General features: G+C 41.5%; 1 protein-coding gene across 2 annotated transcripts in view; it reads right to left on the bottom strand.

Annotated features, from left to right (window-relative positions):
• NDP (norrin cystine knot growth factor NDP) overlaps window positions 1-17,594 on the bottom strand; it is a 278,003-nt gene that overhangs the window by 72,218 nt on the left and 188,191 nt on the right. For both annotated transcript variants that reach the window (XM_069636502.1, XM_069636503.1), the window contains exon 2: window positions 8,387-8,743. In XM_069636502.1, coding sequence (XP_069492603.1) covers window positions 8,387-8,560 — 174 coding nt within the window. In that variant the 5' untranslated portion in view covers window positions 8,561-8,743. The remainder of the gene's footprint in view (window positions 1-8,386; window positions 8,744-17,594) is intronic.

Genomic DNA, 17,594 nt, shown 5'->3' with positions numbered 1-17,594 from the left:
TTTGTATTTAGTTTTTTGCAAAGCGCAACCAGGCCCGAAGGCATCCGGGCGCCTAATCTTGCATAACATAGTTATAGTTACAGTACAAGTCAATGGAAGGTAAACTAGCTCCACCTGTTTACAAAATGATACAGAGGTGAGCAACATAAGTTCAGTACAGTACAGTAATATACAGTGAGACAAAGCGACTGTGAAGATTAGGTATAAGGCCCAGTACTTGGTACGTTACATATTCTGTGTGAAGAGCCATGATTTCATTTTACTCTTGAAGGCTTGGAAGGAAGGCTTGGTTCTGATGGAGACAGGAAGGGAGTTTCAAAGCTTCGTGGTCAGGACAGGGAAGCTCACGCCCCATCTTTTTGAACTTTAAATCTGGGCAGGGAGAGGCTGTGTATTTGGGCAGTTCTCATGGGACATGTGGACGTATGGAGAGTGAGACGGTTGGATAGGTAGGAAGGGGCCTTATTGGCCAAGCACTTGAGCTTCAAGGCAAGGGTTTTCAGAGAGATTCTGTGTTTTACTGGGAGCCAGTGTAGATCAGTTCTGATGTCAGAAATATGGTGGTACCTAGGGATGTTGAGTGCCGCTCTGATAGCATTGTTCTGGGTAATTTGCAATTTGTTGAGGTTAGACTGGCTAGTCCCCACATAGAGGGCACTGCAATAGTCAATCTTAGACATGATAAGTGTTCTTGCCAACGTAACACAGTTAGGGGAATTTAAAAAAGACCTGCAGGCCGTAATGAGTTTGCAGGTATAGGCCGCTGGCGACCTTACTGCATTAGTATGTCTGTTCATTGATAGAGTCAAGATAGACACCTAATGTTTTAGTGTCCTTAGAGACCTTAATGACATTGCCATCAATGGTGAAAGACTCAAAGGCATAGTCTAGTTTATTAAGACATTGATTTGAGCCTAGTATTAGGAGCTCAGTCTTGACATCATTGAGGCAAAGTTCATGTTGTGCCATCCAGACCTGAATGACCAGGTAGACGTCATTCAAGGATTTGGTGTCAGCTGTGTAATCACCTGTAATAGGCATGAGTATCTGGGTGTCATCAGCATAATTAGTGTAAGAGACACCGAGATAATCAAGAACATCAAAGAAAGGTTTGGTGAACACATTATAGAGAGTAGGTGACACACAGGAACCTTGAGGAACGCCGCAGTGAATGGGAGCGGGCTCCGCAGAGGCTGTAGGGGAAAAGACCTGCATGGATCTATTGCTTAGAAAGGAGCTGATCCAAGCAGAGTCAGAGAAGTAGGTGGCGGATTTGAGATGCTGGCATAGGATTTGGTGCTTGACCAGATCAAATGCAGCAGAAAGATCGAGAAGTAATAGCAGAGCTAATTTCCCATTATCTTTTAATACTTCAATTTGAGTTTTGAGATCGATCAAGGCTGTTTCGGTCCCATGTCTCGGGCACAAACCTTATTGTCTCAGACCGAGGAGATTGTTGGTTTCAAGATAGGCTTGGATCTGCAGGTAGGCTGCATAGTATGGGCTTCCTTCAATAGTAACTCAAACACGACTTTCGAGGCAAATCAATGCACCACTCTATTAGTATGCCGATGATACACAAATTCCACACTCTCAATATCTCTGGAAGAGATTAGACTCAAATTCACAATTTCTGAGAAAAGGGACAAAACTGCAGTATGGTTCAAAACCAACTCACTGTATTGGTACAGTAGACCTTCCCAAACGAGTTGATGTGGGGTCTGATATTTATGAGGGCTCTGTTTATTGTTTTTATCCTTTTTGGAGGCAAAGATCTTGTTTGACGTGCCATTAATATTCCTATTTCCAATATTGGAATCAAGAGTCTCATCTCTGCCCTTAGCTTCTTTCAATGTTGAGAATGTAATATTCTGGTGATTTCCACAACTGTTACTCTGAGGGATATTCACAGCTTTACATAGCTTTTCATAGATAAAATGGGCCCATTTATGTCCAAGGTTTCATTAGTGGGTCCTTCCTGCTATATTCTCACATTTGTGGTTTCGTACAAGGAGCTACCCCTGTCATGCAAACCTTTGGCACTGTCCTCAGGACAGCTTGATGGGGTACCTGTAATGTAGGAAAATTCCTTCCCTCCACAACACGCTTTGAGAGTGTACCCTCCTTAATCCCACAAAAACCAACCCTACGAACATCTTTATTATGGCAATCACTAAAAATATAAGTTGGAAAATGAGGTGTGGAGGGACCTGATGGAATACTTTTAGTATCCGCATCAATATTAGTCCCCCCACTCTTTATCACCAGAGGCGGCGCATTTGTCATAAACATACTGTTAGTTGTCACACATCTCACCGTAGTTAGAAACCCCTGATTAATAACATACATTGGGGAAGTTCCAATATTTAAGACTCCATTGCATTGGGAAGAAGTTGATTTCATTGTTGGTACTGTCATGAGGGAGGGACCATTGAGTTTTCCCCCAAGGCCATACTGTGGCAGTTAATCACAGGTGACGACCTGCGTTAGGTGAGACACTCCTTTTCCAAAATGTCCTTCTCTTCTGACACGTACAGTTATCAAGCACTTTATCAGCCCATTTTGGTGCACTAGAAGTCGACTTATATGTAGCCAATAGTTTGCAGATGGTTAGATTCTGCATAAGTTTATAAGAGACATTTGTCAATGAGTTTTTCAACCCTTTCCCTTGGTTTGTTTTTCTTTGTTGCTTTCCCTTTTTACCCAGCCCATTCCCAGTAACCTCTTTGTGCCGAGATGGCTGCAACTAGCAGATTCTATAGCAGCCATACTTCCCTTTTCCTTACTGAAATGGGAATGCCCACAGAGGTCTGGTTGATTACAGGGGGGATTTGTTAAGGCTTGACTGCATTGATGGCTCTCAGAAGCTTCTTTTTCAATCAATGCTACAACTTGTGATAGTCCCGACCCCTTAATGGAAAAACTCTGAGACAATGTTTCTGGGGTATTAATCTTCTTGTCCATACAATCTAATTTGATTTGAATAGAGTTCAGCACGGTCGTATGTTGACGTACCTCTGTCTTTGTAGAAGCCTTCTAAGGTAGAAATGACCTGGTAAATTGTAGAGAGTGCTGCCTGCGTGTGTGAGTCATTTATCATTGATTGCCGTAAGGAAGGACAGAAAGAACTTTGTCTAGAGGCCAGCTGTGGAGTAAAGGCATAGGAGGTGCTTGTTTCACCCACTCTTCCATCCTCGTCAGATTCTGTAAAAATGACAGGGATAACTCTCCTCGTTGGTTATTAACTTTCTCTTGCCTCATATCCGCTACCGATTGCTCGTAGTCTGATGACAATTCAGGTCCTGCAATCCCTAAGCCAGAGCATGTTCGAACTAGATTAGCTTTGTGATGCCTAACACTCATGTTACTAGCCTGTTCAGAGGCGACAGCTTTCAGGGGAGTGTGACCCCTAGGTTCCAACCAAGAGGGGCATCTAGTCAATGAACTCACATTATTAAGAGCCTGTCGGCAAGGCTGGTAGTGGCATTTCAGTTGCCATTTCCAGCATCGGTTCATGCAGCGCCTTGTTAGAGTGCTTAGACAGGCTTCGTAAGCCAAACATTTGGACCCACTTTGTTGGGTGACCAGAACAATGAACTGCATGGAGAGAGTACAGGAATAGTTATTTTCAAACGGGTGTTTTTACCTTGTGAGTCTGTACCTTGTGATCTGCAGTGAACCACAGTAAACCACTCGTGCTCCACTCTCCGCACCACGCTCTGCACTAATGTTGGTTTTAGTAGTGGGCTCTCAGTAGCTGGCAAGGTAGCTCTGCCTTCGGTCACAGAGGAAAGAGAAAACAGACTCAAGGTCCACACTGGTAGAGCAGCACCACAATAAACTACTCATTCTCCACTCTCTCTACATTTGACCTTCAAGAAATCCCTAAAATACCCCCCAAGCTGGGAGAAGGAAAGAAGTGTCAATTCTGTCGCTCTGGATTCTGGATTCTAGATCCAATCAGGTCAGTCTCAGCCATCGTTCCTCTACAATGGAAACATGGTACTTTCCTTAGGCACAGATCTAGGTTGGGCCAATGGGAACTAGAAAGTGCCAGAAATATCACACTCCTCTTTCACTACAACAATAAACAATTGCCTTCCTGATTAACCTGTTAACTATCTCTTCTTCTGACCTTACACTACACACACACTGCTACTCAATACCTTCTCGTACCACAAGCACTCCCTAATTAACTCCAGAGGAAGTGTGCAAAATCCACCACACAAACACCTCACAACCCACAGACCCTCCTACTTTCCTAGCAAACCCTGTCAGTAGCCTATTTAACAGGATACGGACAATTAGGGCTTCCCCCTTTTTAAAAACAACCCAAATGCAATCAGCAAGCACCATTTAGAAACATACGAGCACCTAGAATATAGGTTCCTCCGACCTCCACTCATCAATAGTTCCGAATGTGTAGCACTCCCTAATTAACTCCAGAGGAAGTGTGCAAAATCCACCACACAAACACCTCACAACCCACAGACCCTCCTGCTTTCCTAGCAAACCCTGTCAGTAGCCTATTTAACAGGATACGGACAATTAGGGCTTCCCCCTTTTTAAAAACAACCCAAATGCAATCAGCAAGCACCATTTAGAAACATACGAGCACCTAGAATATAGGTTCCTCCGACCTCCACTCATCAATAGTTCCGAATGTGTAGCACTCCTTAATTAACTCCAGAGGAAGTGTGCAAAATCCACCACACAAACACCTCACAACCCACAGACCCTCCTGCTTTCCTAGCAAACCCTGGCGGTAGCCCATTTAACAGGATACGGACAATTAGGGCTTCCCCCTTTTTAAAAACAACCCAAATGCAATCAGCAAGCACCATTTAGAAACATACGAGCACTGAGAATATAGGTTCCTCCAACCTCCACTCATCAATAGTTCCTAATGTGTACCTTACCTCGACCCCTAACCTCCTAATAAACCTCTCCTCCTATCTTCCCTTTCTTTCATAACCATGCGCCAAGAGGTCACCAAAATGGAGAAAAGCACACTTTGTAAGACAATGTTACACTGCATTTCATATTAGTGTATACTACACTCTATGCAGAGCTCTGTGACCAAACATATGAAGAACATTCTCTCCATCTGCCTCCTTCTGCCTCCCCAACGGTTAGTGCACCCTTGAAGGTCTGTTCATTTGGTGCCTTAAATAGTAGATGCAGAAATCACCTTGCCTAAGCAAGACCTTGCTGCCTCCCACATTTCAGGGGATCGTTGCAGGATAAAATAAAGAGAATTACATGTGTGTGCTATCATAAAACAAACATGTAATGATGATATCATACATGCATGACCTAATTATCTTTGTTCCAGATCACAGCTTGCGCTGTGTGGTGTCAACCAAGAGGGCAACCTGAACACAATCACAACAGTATAATGAAAGACTTGTAAATGGTGTAACATAAAATATATTTCTGTGATACTGTAGCCTATTTTGTTATATTTCAGGAAAGTATAAGGGGGGTATAATTAAGCAGAGACGGTTTAATGGCCTGACTATGAAATATTGCACCAATTACAAGTAATCGTGTTGTTCACATTAAATCATACACTGCTATACGAAATAAATCATCGTGTTTTCCTGTAATTGAAATTAACCCCCAGGGAAAGTTAAAAATATGAAATATATTTTATAGACAGTATCAATTTGTGTATTTGTCTCTGCCACTTTTGATGGGGTGAATGGCATATCACACCAAATATTGCATATACGATCCTGCACCAGATACCGAACGTTTTGATGTGTCATAACAAAAGATGCATTGTGAAATACTGATGAGCTTGTGGAAATACATTTAAAGTGGCATACCACTGCATTCCATTGCATTAATGACAACGGCAATAACCAAAAGCTTATTGTCCCTGTACCAGGCTTTGTCGCGCGAGAGTGCAGGCGCCCATCCCTCCATATGATTGTATAAAATCATAAATATTCCCATGTGTAGAACCTGGTGCAGCCTGCGTTTCCAAACTGTGTTTACAAGACCAACGGTCACGCTCGTTAAGGGCTGCACTGCTTGCATCCTTTCCCACGTACATTGCACACAAAAAAAAAAAAGAAAACGAAACTTTAAGCGTTCTACTCTGTTTTTCTGCTATGGGAACTACGTTAAAAAACAACTTTATTTACAGATACTGGCTTCACCACTTAATCCCGGGCAAATAATTATCTTCCACTGTGCCTGATCTACAGAGTTTTAATAAGTCCTGCATTTACTCAGAATAGATTATGATGTATTAATTACCCGGAACAAATTGGTGAAATTGTTTTTAATAATTAACAAACAGGAATGTTTATGTTGAAACAGATACAAATAAATTAGAAAAGGAAATTTGGTGTGTGCATGTATCTCAGGGTTTTTCATTTAGTATTTTTTTATTCTAATTAGTGTGTTTCAGTAAAATACTTTTCAAACAAATACATGTATATTACAAAATACGATTCTACAATAAATAATTAAAAATGTCTGATAATATCCAGTATATCTTATGATCAAGACAAGTGATGATCAGGTAAATTTCATAGTTATTAAATCAGAGTCTATTAGACAGAATTCTACCAATTAAGATGAGGCTGTTATTAATGCCAGCGCAGCTTTCCATACATTCTTGATGGCAATTATCATAGGTATTGTGTTGCCTAGCATGCATTTGCCCCAGTTTAGCTTGCATGGCGCAGGCGAGTGGTGCTTAGTCACCCAGGCCCTCTTTTCTCTCCCCCACACCGGTTTAGACCGTGTGCAGACCCCTTGCCCCCATCCTCCGCCGCCCCTCACCCAAGCCCATTTTGGTGGTTTCCATGGCATAATCCCAGCTCCAAACCTGATTTGTCCATAGCCCCCATAACATTCATCATGCTATGGCAGCCCACTGCCTGTTGCAGCACCTGCAGTGAAGGACCCCAATGCAAAGGACAGCTCCTCTGTAGAGCAGCTCCATATTGTGTCTGCAGGTGTCAGCAGGGGAAGCAGGCAGCCGTCAACCAGCAGTGACAGACAAAGTAGGTCTGGTGGAGACAGGGGGCACAGCAATCACTCTTACCATATCTTCCCCATCACCCATTAGCTTGAGGCCTGCATGATGTACCAATCTCCATTTGGCAACTGTTAACCCCAAATATATTCAATAAGCTGTCAACTGTATTGCTTAGACATCTCTCACATATAGATGAACTGTACCCAACTGTGCTACCCACTCCAGAAGAACTGTGACTATTAGCCTGCGTCACATCTAGACAGGCTTGTGAATATTAGCCTGTGCCAAATGTTGATAGAATTGTGAGTATTAGCTTGCGGGACCTTTAGAAAGGTTGGCGATTATTAACCTGTGCCAAATTTAGATAAAATTGTGGATATTAGCCTACCTCACATCTAGACAGGATTGTTGAATATTAGCCTGTGTCACATTCAGACGGGATGGTGAATATTAGCCTGCATCACATCTAGACAGGATTGTGAATATCTAAACAGGATTGTGAATATTAGCATGGGCCACATTTAGATAAAATTGTGCATATTAGCTTGTGTCACATCTAGACAGAAATGTGGAGTTTATCACGCGCCACATCTAGAAAGAATGTATAAATTAACAGGCACCAGATCAGGAAAGAATTGTGAACATGAGTACGCATCACATCTAGATAACAATGCCACTAAGCAACCCACGAAAAACCTCCTGCTTCTACATACACCACTCAAACTCTACCCAAACACAACCACACCTCCAAACCACACCAAACTGCACATACTTCACTACACCACAACAACAAAACATATCCGCCAGAGTGCCAGGGGACCACTCCTTCGGTGGTGATAGTGCACAGTACAAATGTCCTTTAACATTAACATTGTTATTGCTCAGAAGGAGCTGAAAAGCATTGTGTGGGACATATTTGTGTGTGTGTGCTAGATAATAAAATAAAATTAATGCATACATGCTACTCATATCGAATCATGTTGGCAAACTGTATCTGTTATGATTTATCCCATTTCGCACACAGGCACGAGTGGGGTGGATGCTACTACAGAGATCTCCAGACAATCCAACCCATGTTACCAAACGAAATAGAATTCAAGCTGCTTAATTGTACAGTTTTGGACGCCTTCATTTACAGATATAGATGCAGATATTCTACTGCCCCTGGTTTGTAGTCAGGAGTTCATGAAAGGCTTGGCCTGCATCATATGCACCTGAGTCAAGGGCAGGCATCTCTGTTTGCTGTGCTTTGGCATGTCCGTATGGCAGGTTTGACCCTGGGCAAAGAGAACAGCCTTGCCCCTCAGGTCACAACTTGCCTATGCACTATCTGTAAAACCCAAGACATGGTGAAGGATCCAGTGGGTTTGATTTCAAAACTTACTGTACCTTTGAGGTGCACTTGTACAGTGGATGATTTATGGAATCAACATAGTGGTGCCGCATGCAGCGCGCAGGGTCCGACTCCAGAAGGAAGGCATTGTTTTTTTTATTGTCTGCATCTCCTGACAGTGCCATCAAGGAGAACATTACAATCCAGGCAACTAGAACATGACATCCCATTGTTAATGTCAGATTACAGGATGAGCAGCTGGCGTTTTAAGAAAGAGTAAAGATACAGGGGCCGGCAGGCCCGGATCCTTCAGAGGAGAAATCCAACTCTGCTCTCACACTCCCACTTTTCATTGTCTCTGGTGAGCTGGCTTGCTCTGGCCTTTTTAATCCATCAAAGCACCATCTGCTGTGCTGCAATAAAGACAGGAAACAGAAGATATTAGAATATACAGTTGCAGGGACCAACATCAATAGAATTACAATGAAAAGCAGTTTAAAATGGCACGAGATTTGATCGGTAAGTAAATCCACTAAAATTCAAAACCTAGAGTATAATGGGCTCAAATGGTGGTCTAAAACTGCTTAACATAGATTCAGTATTTTAAAATATCCAGAACTTTGACAATGGTTAACAAAAGCACTGTTTAGTTGTAGTTTTGCCTTCCATTCAATCTGTTGTGATAAACCCAAAGGTCTGAATGTTTTAATGCTGTGCATCAAGAAGTTTGTTTGTTTGTTTGTTTGTTTTATTATTTATAATGCGCGATCATACTCCCAGGTAACAGGGTGCAGCAGTTACATGTATATGCGACGCTTAGTTACACAGCAAGAATATAAACATACATACAATTATAGCAGTATTATATACAAAAATACACGTATGGGTGCACTATATGTGAGAGAAGGCGAACTGGAAAATACAAATCACTAGATACATACCGGTCACTTACTAGCATTGGAAAAAGAGGCACGTAAGAGTTAGATACGGTGAGTGCAGTTAGACAGTGGGGTGGAGGTGCGGTGCTCCTTGCGGTAGGGCCTGGCCACATGTTATGTTGAAGGATCCTACGTTTTCAACCATAAGACAACATTAGTCCAGAAGTTGTAGTAGGGCAGGTCCTTTCTCTTGGTGGGAGGTAGGGAATTCCACAGTTTAGCTGCTTTCACCGGGAAGCTGTTGCCCCCATTGTGGAGCGATTAAAGTTAGGGACAGAGAGGTAATCTTTATATGCTGTTCTTGTGGGTCTCAGGGACGTCTGTCTGTGGAATCTGTCAATCAGGTAGGTGGGAGCAGCGTTATTAAGGGATTTATGAGTGAGTGATAAGGTTTTTAGGAGAATTCTGTCTTTAATAGAGAGCATTTTATTCTGTTGGCTAAATGCAGAAATGTGGTCTCTTCTGGAGATCCCTAATGCGACTCCGAGGGTGTTATTTTGTAAGGTTTGTATTTTACTAGTGATAGCTTTGGTGGACCCTAGATAAAGGGCATTACAATAGTCCAGGCGGGATAAGATGAGGGCTCTGGCAAGGGTCAAGCAACTAGTATCGGAGAGAAAAGGCTTAGCTGCACGGATCAGTTTACACGTGTATGCCGTAGAGGAAGCTAAGGAGTTCACCTGTTTGTTAAATAAGAGGTTTGAGTCCAGGTAAAAACCCAACGTTTTGACCTCTGGTCCCACTTTGATACTGTTGCCATCGATTGTAAATGAGGAGTAGGCAGGGCCTAATTTCTTTAGGCTAGAGGTGGTGCCCAGAATAATGAGTTCCGTTTTATTATCATTCAGGCATAGTCCATGTTTGGCCATCCATGTCTGGATGATGATGTACACTCTATTCACCAAGGCCAAATCCTTTCCATAATCCCCAGAAAGCGGGAGGAGGATTTGGGCATCATCTGCATAATTAGTGTAGGTGATACCGAGATGATCCAGATCATCGAAAAGAGGCTTGGTAAATATGTTGTACAGTGTAGGACGCAGGAGCCCTGAGGCACGCCACAGGTGATAGGTATGGGGTCTGCCGCTGCTGTAGGTGAGAAGACTCTCATAGTTCTGCCATTTAGGAAAGATCTAATCCAGGTGATGGCACCATCGGAGAAGTGGGCAGCTGTATTGAGGTGGGTGCATAGGATGGTGTGGTGGACCAGATCGAAAGCAGCCGAGAGGTCGAGGAGGAGGAGTAAGGCGGCTTTACCATTGTCTCTGAGCTCATCAACTTGGGTTTTAAGGTCAATGTGAGCAGTCTCAGTCCCATGTTGGGGACCGAAGCCTGAGTGTCTAGCTCCTAATAGGTGGTGTATTTCCAAGTGCTTCTGTATTTGTACGTAGGCAACCATATCCAGGATTTTTAGTAGAAAGGGTACAGTCGTAATAGGTCTATAGTTTGTTGGCGTGAATGGATCAAGGGTAGGTTTTTTTAGTAATGGAAGTACCCAGGATTGTTTGAGATTGGTGAGGATAGTGCCAGAAGAGAAGGACGCATTAATTAACTTTGTGATGAAAGGGGAGAGGTCTCGGGCAGCATCCTTGATAAGCTGTGCAGGGCACAGATCACCTTGGCAGTTGGACGGTTTCAGTGACAAAATGATTGTTTCAGCTTTGAGTATGGAGACTTTAGAGAAGTTGAAGCGGGTACATTCAATGTCAGTGGAATTCTCTGTTGGTTTGGATGGAGGGGGTCATTTAAGGAAGCTCTTTTGCAGGAAATTTTGTTTTGTAAGGTGGAGATCTTATTAGCTCGTGCATTTTGGATCTCTGAGCACCAGTTTTTATCTTTAGTGCATGTATCAGGTGGTGCTAAAGGAGTCTCTATTTCTTTGAGGATAGAGAATAATTCCTTCATATTTGATTTAGCTTGGGATATGCGAGAATCGAAAGAGATTTGTTTTGCTAGGTAAATTTCTTTTTTATAGAGGGCTGAGATTTTAGTTAATTTGAGTTTGTTGGCTGCTGATGGAAGTTTTCTCCAGTGGCCTCACGGTTTGTTTTTTGCTGTCTTAGGTTTTTGAGGAATGGTGTAAACCATTTATTCAAATGCGTTTTGGACTTGCTTGGTCTGAGTTTGATGGGGGAAATTAGGTCTAGCGAGGAGGACATGATTTTATTGTATTTTTCAGTCAAGGTCTCAGGATTCGAATTGTCAGGAAGCATGTTGAGGATGGGGAGTAAAGTCGGGATAAGTCTCTCCGCAGTGATACTCTTTTTATTTCTCGTTAGCGTGGGTGGAGCCTTGATGGCTGTAGGGGGTGGAGGCCTGATGGTAGAGAGCATGAATGACACAAGGTAATGGTCAGTCCAAACTAAAGGTGAGATAGCGATGATGTTGGATTGGCAGTTGTAGTTGGCCACCCAATCGAGTATTCTGCCTTTAACGTGAGTGGGTGCAAAACTTCTTTGAGTAAATCCTATTTCTGAGAAGGTGTTGATAGTGGTACTGGCGAGCTGGTCAGATGGGTCAAGTGTTTTGTGTAGATTTTTTGAAGATTCTGTGTTGGACGAATGATAGTGCACTTGCTATGGTTGTATTTTGTATTTATTTAAAAGCGAATCTACATCATTCTTTTGTCTGCATAATTGCAACTGCATTAATCTAAAGTGAGAGGTTCACACATATAAATGCAGCAAAACCCATAATCTGCTCAGCAAATTTCCACTTCGTGACCATGCTATCCTACCTAAAGGGAGAAGGCGGGTGGGACTTCAGGCGGGGGGCTGCAAAAAGAGAATGAGCTAAGCAGTCCCTGCCTTATAACTACTTCCCAGAGCAGAGCCGGATGTTGCTGGTCCGGGGATGCCCCTTCCTCCCATAGAGGCGGCAAGGTGAAAGTACCCTCGGGGTGGCCAGAAAGGTGGCCTCCTATGCAGGCTGTCCCTCTAGTGCTCCCTCCAGGGGCTAGAGACCCCTTAGCTGGGCCATTCCCCATTGCCCACCCCCCTTCTCGGGGTATAAGACATCATGCAATAGTTACATATACCTAAGAATCACAAGGACAAGCGGGGTATATTTGGATTGTTCATCTATTACCATGAATATGGTGCACCTGCGAAATGCAGGTAGTTATCTGTCACTAGCGGAATAGCAACCAACATATGACGTCAATTCTGGCACACATCAGGAACCCTCCCACAATATAAGATGAAAATGTGCGAAAGCCTCTTTTCTAAATACAAACTTTCTGTTACACATGTAGAAAGGGACATGCATATTAGAACCTTAAAACTCTCATTGCAAAATGAAACATATGATAAAAAAAACCTTTTGTCAATATAGGGCCCGATTCACAGAGCATTTTCCAATGGGATTGCCCCATTATAAAACGTTTCTGTGAATTAGGCCCTTAGAGTCTCACATGTGACGTGTTTCAAATGGAGCACCTTAGTATTTTTAGCAAGAAGAAATGGAAAAATTACATAGTGTGTCAATTGAAATATGCTGTTTATTCTGGATATTTTAAACATAAAAGAGAGAAAACTCTGTTAGGTATTCATAAGGAATAGCTTTTGCATTCATATATAGGTAATTACATGATGTTCTGGTGTGGCTTTGGCAATGCTAGTTTCGCTGATACTTCCCGGGAATTTTACAACACGCTTACTTCTTGTTTACCCTACATACATTGTTGAATGGGAGTAGGGCTGAAATTCCAGCAGATTAGATTGCCATCAGGAGAAATCAGACTTATATAATTAAAGCCATCAAGGAAACACATTACATCCCTTAAAACAAAGACCCATCTGTTCAGAACTGTTCAGAAATGCCCTCACCCACATGGGTTCATCTCAAGAAAAGTATACTTAGAAATAAACATATTACATTCCAGAACAGCCAATTGCAATATCCTTTCAAAAGATAAAATCTAAACTGAGGCCATGATATGGGGTTCTGTTTTACAGGCCCTGTGCTTCAACAGTTGAAATGCATTGAAAGATTTTTACCCCCTTGAACTAGACCTCCAATAAAATGTACCATCTGCTGAGCCATGAAATGCTTTGCAAATACAACTGACTGAAGATTTTTCAAGGGGGCTCCGAGAGCAGCTAATATGGTTTCTTGAGTAGACAAACAGAAATCTAATGGCCCATTGAAACTAGCAGTATTTCTGTATTGAAAATGATTTCGGCTATAACTCCACAACCGTATGACTTAGAGTCAAAAAGAAATGTGCTCTGAAATATGAAATTCTCCTCTACATAACAAGTCTTACAAAATATTTGTAGAGTTATTAATTGATATAACTATCAATATTAATAACGTAGTCACATTTCATTACACATACTCATAACAGGTGTTCCTGGATTATCTAGGCTTGTGGCAATCCAGAAATCCCTACTTTAATAGTGTGCTATGTTGCAGTAATGAAATACAGACCATATATGATGTTGAGCTCCACATTATCCAACATGTACAGCAACTAGCCTGTCACATGTATTCCCTGAGAGTGTCAGCCTTTTAACCAAACCAATGTAATGAACCTATGAATCAAAAAGTGCTTTGTCATTGTGACACAGTGTGAGAATATCACATGTTATATAAGTAGAAACATGTAGGGAATGAAAAAAGGAAAATCTCTGGGGTTGTGAAGGCTGCAGAAAAGGAAACACCTGTTTCAAATGGATAATATCTAAAGATGAAAGGGGCCTTGTCTATGAGGAAGCCTGAAGCAGTCTGTATCTGAGGCAGACCTGCTTTCCTAGAGGAGTTAGAAAGAGACCAGGAGGGTCCTAGCTGACTGGAACTACCTCAAACCTCTTGAGGGTTCTTGCTGGCTTGGTGCCTGAAATAATTATTCAAATGTGAGCATGACAATTCCCCAATGTAATTAGACATAGTGCCCCTACAACTATTTCTCTACTGAGCCCCAGGAGTGAGTGGACGGGGGGAGGGGGTTAATTAATGGGGGCTCATGCTAAATACAATGCTTTAATATTTTAGTTGAAATGCAACAGTGCTTTTTCATTACATTTAAACCCAAATGAAATGTGAACTATTGTATAACACATAGCATTTCTCTGTGCATAGCGCGTAGTGGTTGATAAATTATCACCAACAGGATGGGAATCGGATGCTGTAGCTTATTTGTGTGAAATATATCCTGCTTTCATTGTATTCAAAGTTGAGTGAGAATACATTTAAATAAGAACACATCATATTCTGGCTTTCTCTGTGATGTGTGTGCAGTGTAAAACAAACAGCATGTTCCAGTGCCAAGAGTGCAGCATTTTGTAAATGAGAACTAAATAAACTGAACCCAGAGCATTTTTCACAGGTATAGTCAACAACTGGGCCTATTTACCAATGTGTTCAATTCATAGCCCAACAAATAATGTATAAATAAACACCTGTGAAAGTCATAGATACCTGAGAAGGCAGATTGGGATAAAAGTGAGTTTAGCATTTCCATTTTTATAGAAAACACCAATGACTTCATGTTGACGTGAGAGGACCCCCAATTAGACATGCCCATTGCATTAAAGAGCATTGGGGGATAATTTCTGTCATTTCAGAAAATCTTAATCTTAGGTCGATACATACTGTATAAATCAATATTCTGTGCATTCTGAATTGATAACAAAGCCTCACCAAACTGAACATTGTAGATTTTGGTGTCAAAACCAACCCAAATCACCACATCTGCAGATAGGAACAATTTATTTCAAATGTGTTTTACATTCATGTAATGTTTCTATCCAACTATTCTCTGATACCTATGCTTGCTATTGATATTGGAGACAATACAATGTTTTAATTTGCCATTTATCAAGGGAAACAAGTTCTATGTAAATGTTACGTGAAGTAGTTGAATACACTGGCCAATAAACTGCAATGTAATTATGTACTTAGTGCTGTTTAGAAATGAAGCTGTCCTATAGATATATTTAGACATATTATAATCTTATTGAAGAAACAGCTGCATGTGTGCACTATATCTAAGTGTGATTTTCACAGGTAGGCCCATTCTTATTTTTGTAAACCAGTTATCAATGAATATACATTTTAATGTGATGGTCTCACGAGCATAAATCTAGGGGACCATCTTTCAAGTGATTGTATTTGAATTAAATAAAATGAAAGCTTCTTGTCGCAGAATTGTGGGGTGGGATTTTATACCAGTAGGATTTAAATTAGTTGGTGCATTTTAGCAATATTTATAATTGAATCTACAAAAGATCTGACACTTTGAACAGAAACATGCAATGAAAAAAAAAAATGCTAATTTGCTAATTTGCAATGAAAAGAAAAGATCAAACTGTGTGAGAGGAAGAGTTTTTGAAGATTGTGTGTAAGAAGAACGATAGTGAACTTGCTAAAGGAGCATTTTGTATGTATTTAAAAGAGAAAGAACATTGTGCTTTGAACAGATACATGTAACATGATCCCATGGGAGGTGGAGCAGTTCCATAGCTGGGGACTTTACGATAGTGGATTACATGAAGCAATAGATGATACATAAGCCAAATGTTGGATGGGATAGATTAGAGCAGCGAGCGGGTACAGCACAGATTAGCATAGATTATATATGTACAGTAAATAGTACTCCATTTACAATATGTATAGGGAGCTGCACTTGATGGGGATCGAGGTGGGCGGGTGATGTGCTTGTACAGCTCAAGGGTCCCATCAGTAGATGTAAAGCCCAGTTTTAGTGTGACCATGAAATCCATCATCGTGGGGGTGCAATTAAGTTTAGGGTATAAGGTGTTCCATTGGTGGGGTGCCAGTTGCGTGAAGTAGTGGAAGTGTGAGTTTGCACATATAGGCTGATGGGGTGATTGTGTTGAGGTAGGTGTTGGCCTTTACTGATTGAGGAGGGTGTAGTATAACATACGGTCATCTCGTTTGGACGTTAAGCTCATGAACAGATTTAAAGACCACAATAAGGAATTTAAAAAGGGATTGATTTTACATGCAAAGCCACCCTACATGATTACGGTAAACAGGGGTGGATGAGGATTATAGAAGGTTGTAGAATGCACGCGAGGCAAAGTCTATTACTTTATTTAGAGGGGTGAATGAGTAGAGGGAGGAGTTAAGAGCAGTGCTTCATTCTGTTGAAGTCAACATAGTACATGCCATTCATCACTTTTATTGGGAGAATGTCAGCATCAATAATAGAGTAGCAAGGAGATATGTTGGCAATCTCAGCAGAGAGGCCAAAGATGAAATTATATGGAAGGATCTATGTGCAGTTAGGTAACTAGTTTTTGACCTGAATTCAACCTTTTGTTTCTTTGCTGTGCGGACCCCCATTCCTCTTCCCTCTACCCTCTCTCCACCCACCTCCCCACTTCCCTACCCCTACATACACAACACATGCAGGCATATCAGTATCCTATTGTACAAAATACTTTCTTTTGAAAGTCTGCAGTTTGGTCGAACATTTTTGGTAAATTCAATGAGATACATATGCATTGATATTGATATTGATATTTTATTTCTATTGCGCTCATACACAAGTGTTACATATATGCATACACATATGTATCTCGCTGAATGAGCAAACTGCACACTTTCAAAAGAAAGTTTTTTAAACAATGGGATACTGATCTGGGATTCTGAACTCTCCTCCCACAAACATGAAACTGTATGCCCGAAAACTGGTGGGCAGTGTGCAATGTGTAGGGGGAATTCAGGCACACTGCTCTCTTTCAGGCCACTTTCACAACCCCACCTTTGTTTTACATGTGACTGACCTTGTCCAGCTCTATCAGTCTTTTCAAAGTCATTGAAGGTTTGGATTTCTACATATTACTCTTTAGACTATGTGCATGTGAGGTATGCCTTACACATAACTGGTACCTGCCCCTACAGCAGAGCCGTGTACATTGAAATATAGATTGTCTGCCTTGAGTATTACCCAGAGAGGTATAACCTGAATTACACGCACTCGACAGATAACCATGCTAGTGAGAACGTTTTTTTAAGATTATGCTAAATATACGCTTAATTTTCCTGTATACTCAGTGGTTCATACCGGTTGTATCGTATGGTCTTGAAGCTCTTACTATGCCAAACCTTGACTGGCTTGATAGGGTTGCAGGATTTTTTTAGCGGACCGTGTTGTGTATATCGCCATCATGTCCAATTAACTATATAAGAGCTGAATTTGGCTTAACTTCCCTGAGGTCATTGATACAATACCGTAGAGCCCTTCTCGTATTAAAAGCCCGTTGTCATCCTAAGATTGAGATGCTGCATATGATAGTAAAAGATGCAGTCTTATTGGAACCCAGTAAGAAACACTATCATCCTATGCCACCCTTTG

Source organism: Ambystoma mexicanum, chromosome 7p (assembly GCF_040938575.1).
Source record: "Ambystoma mexicanum isolate Mex_15411 chromosome 7p, UKY_AmexF1_1, whole genome shotgun sequence".
Classification (NCBI taxonomy): domain Eukaryota; kingdom Metazoa; phylum Chordata; class Amphibia; order Caudata; family Ambystomatidae; genus Ambystoma; species Ambystoma mexicanum.
Note: the sequence above shows the minus strand (reverse complement) of the source record. Positions and strands in the feature narration are given on the sequence as shown.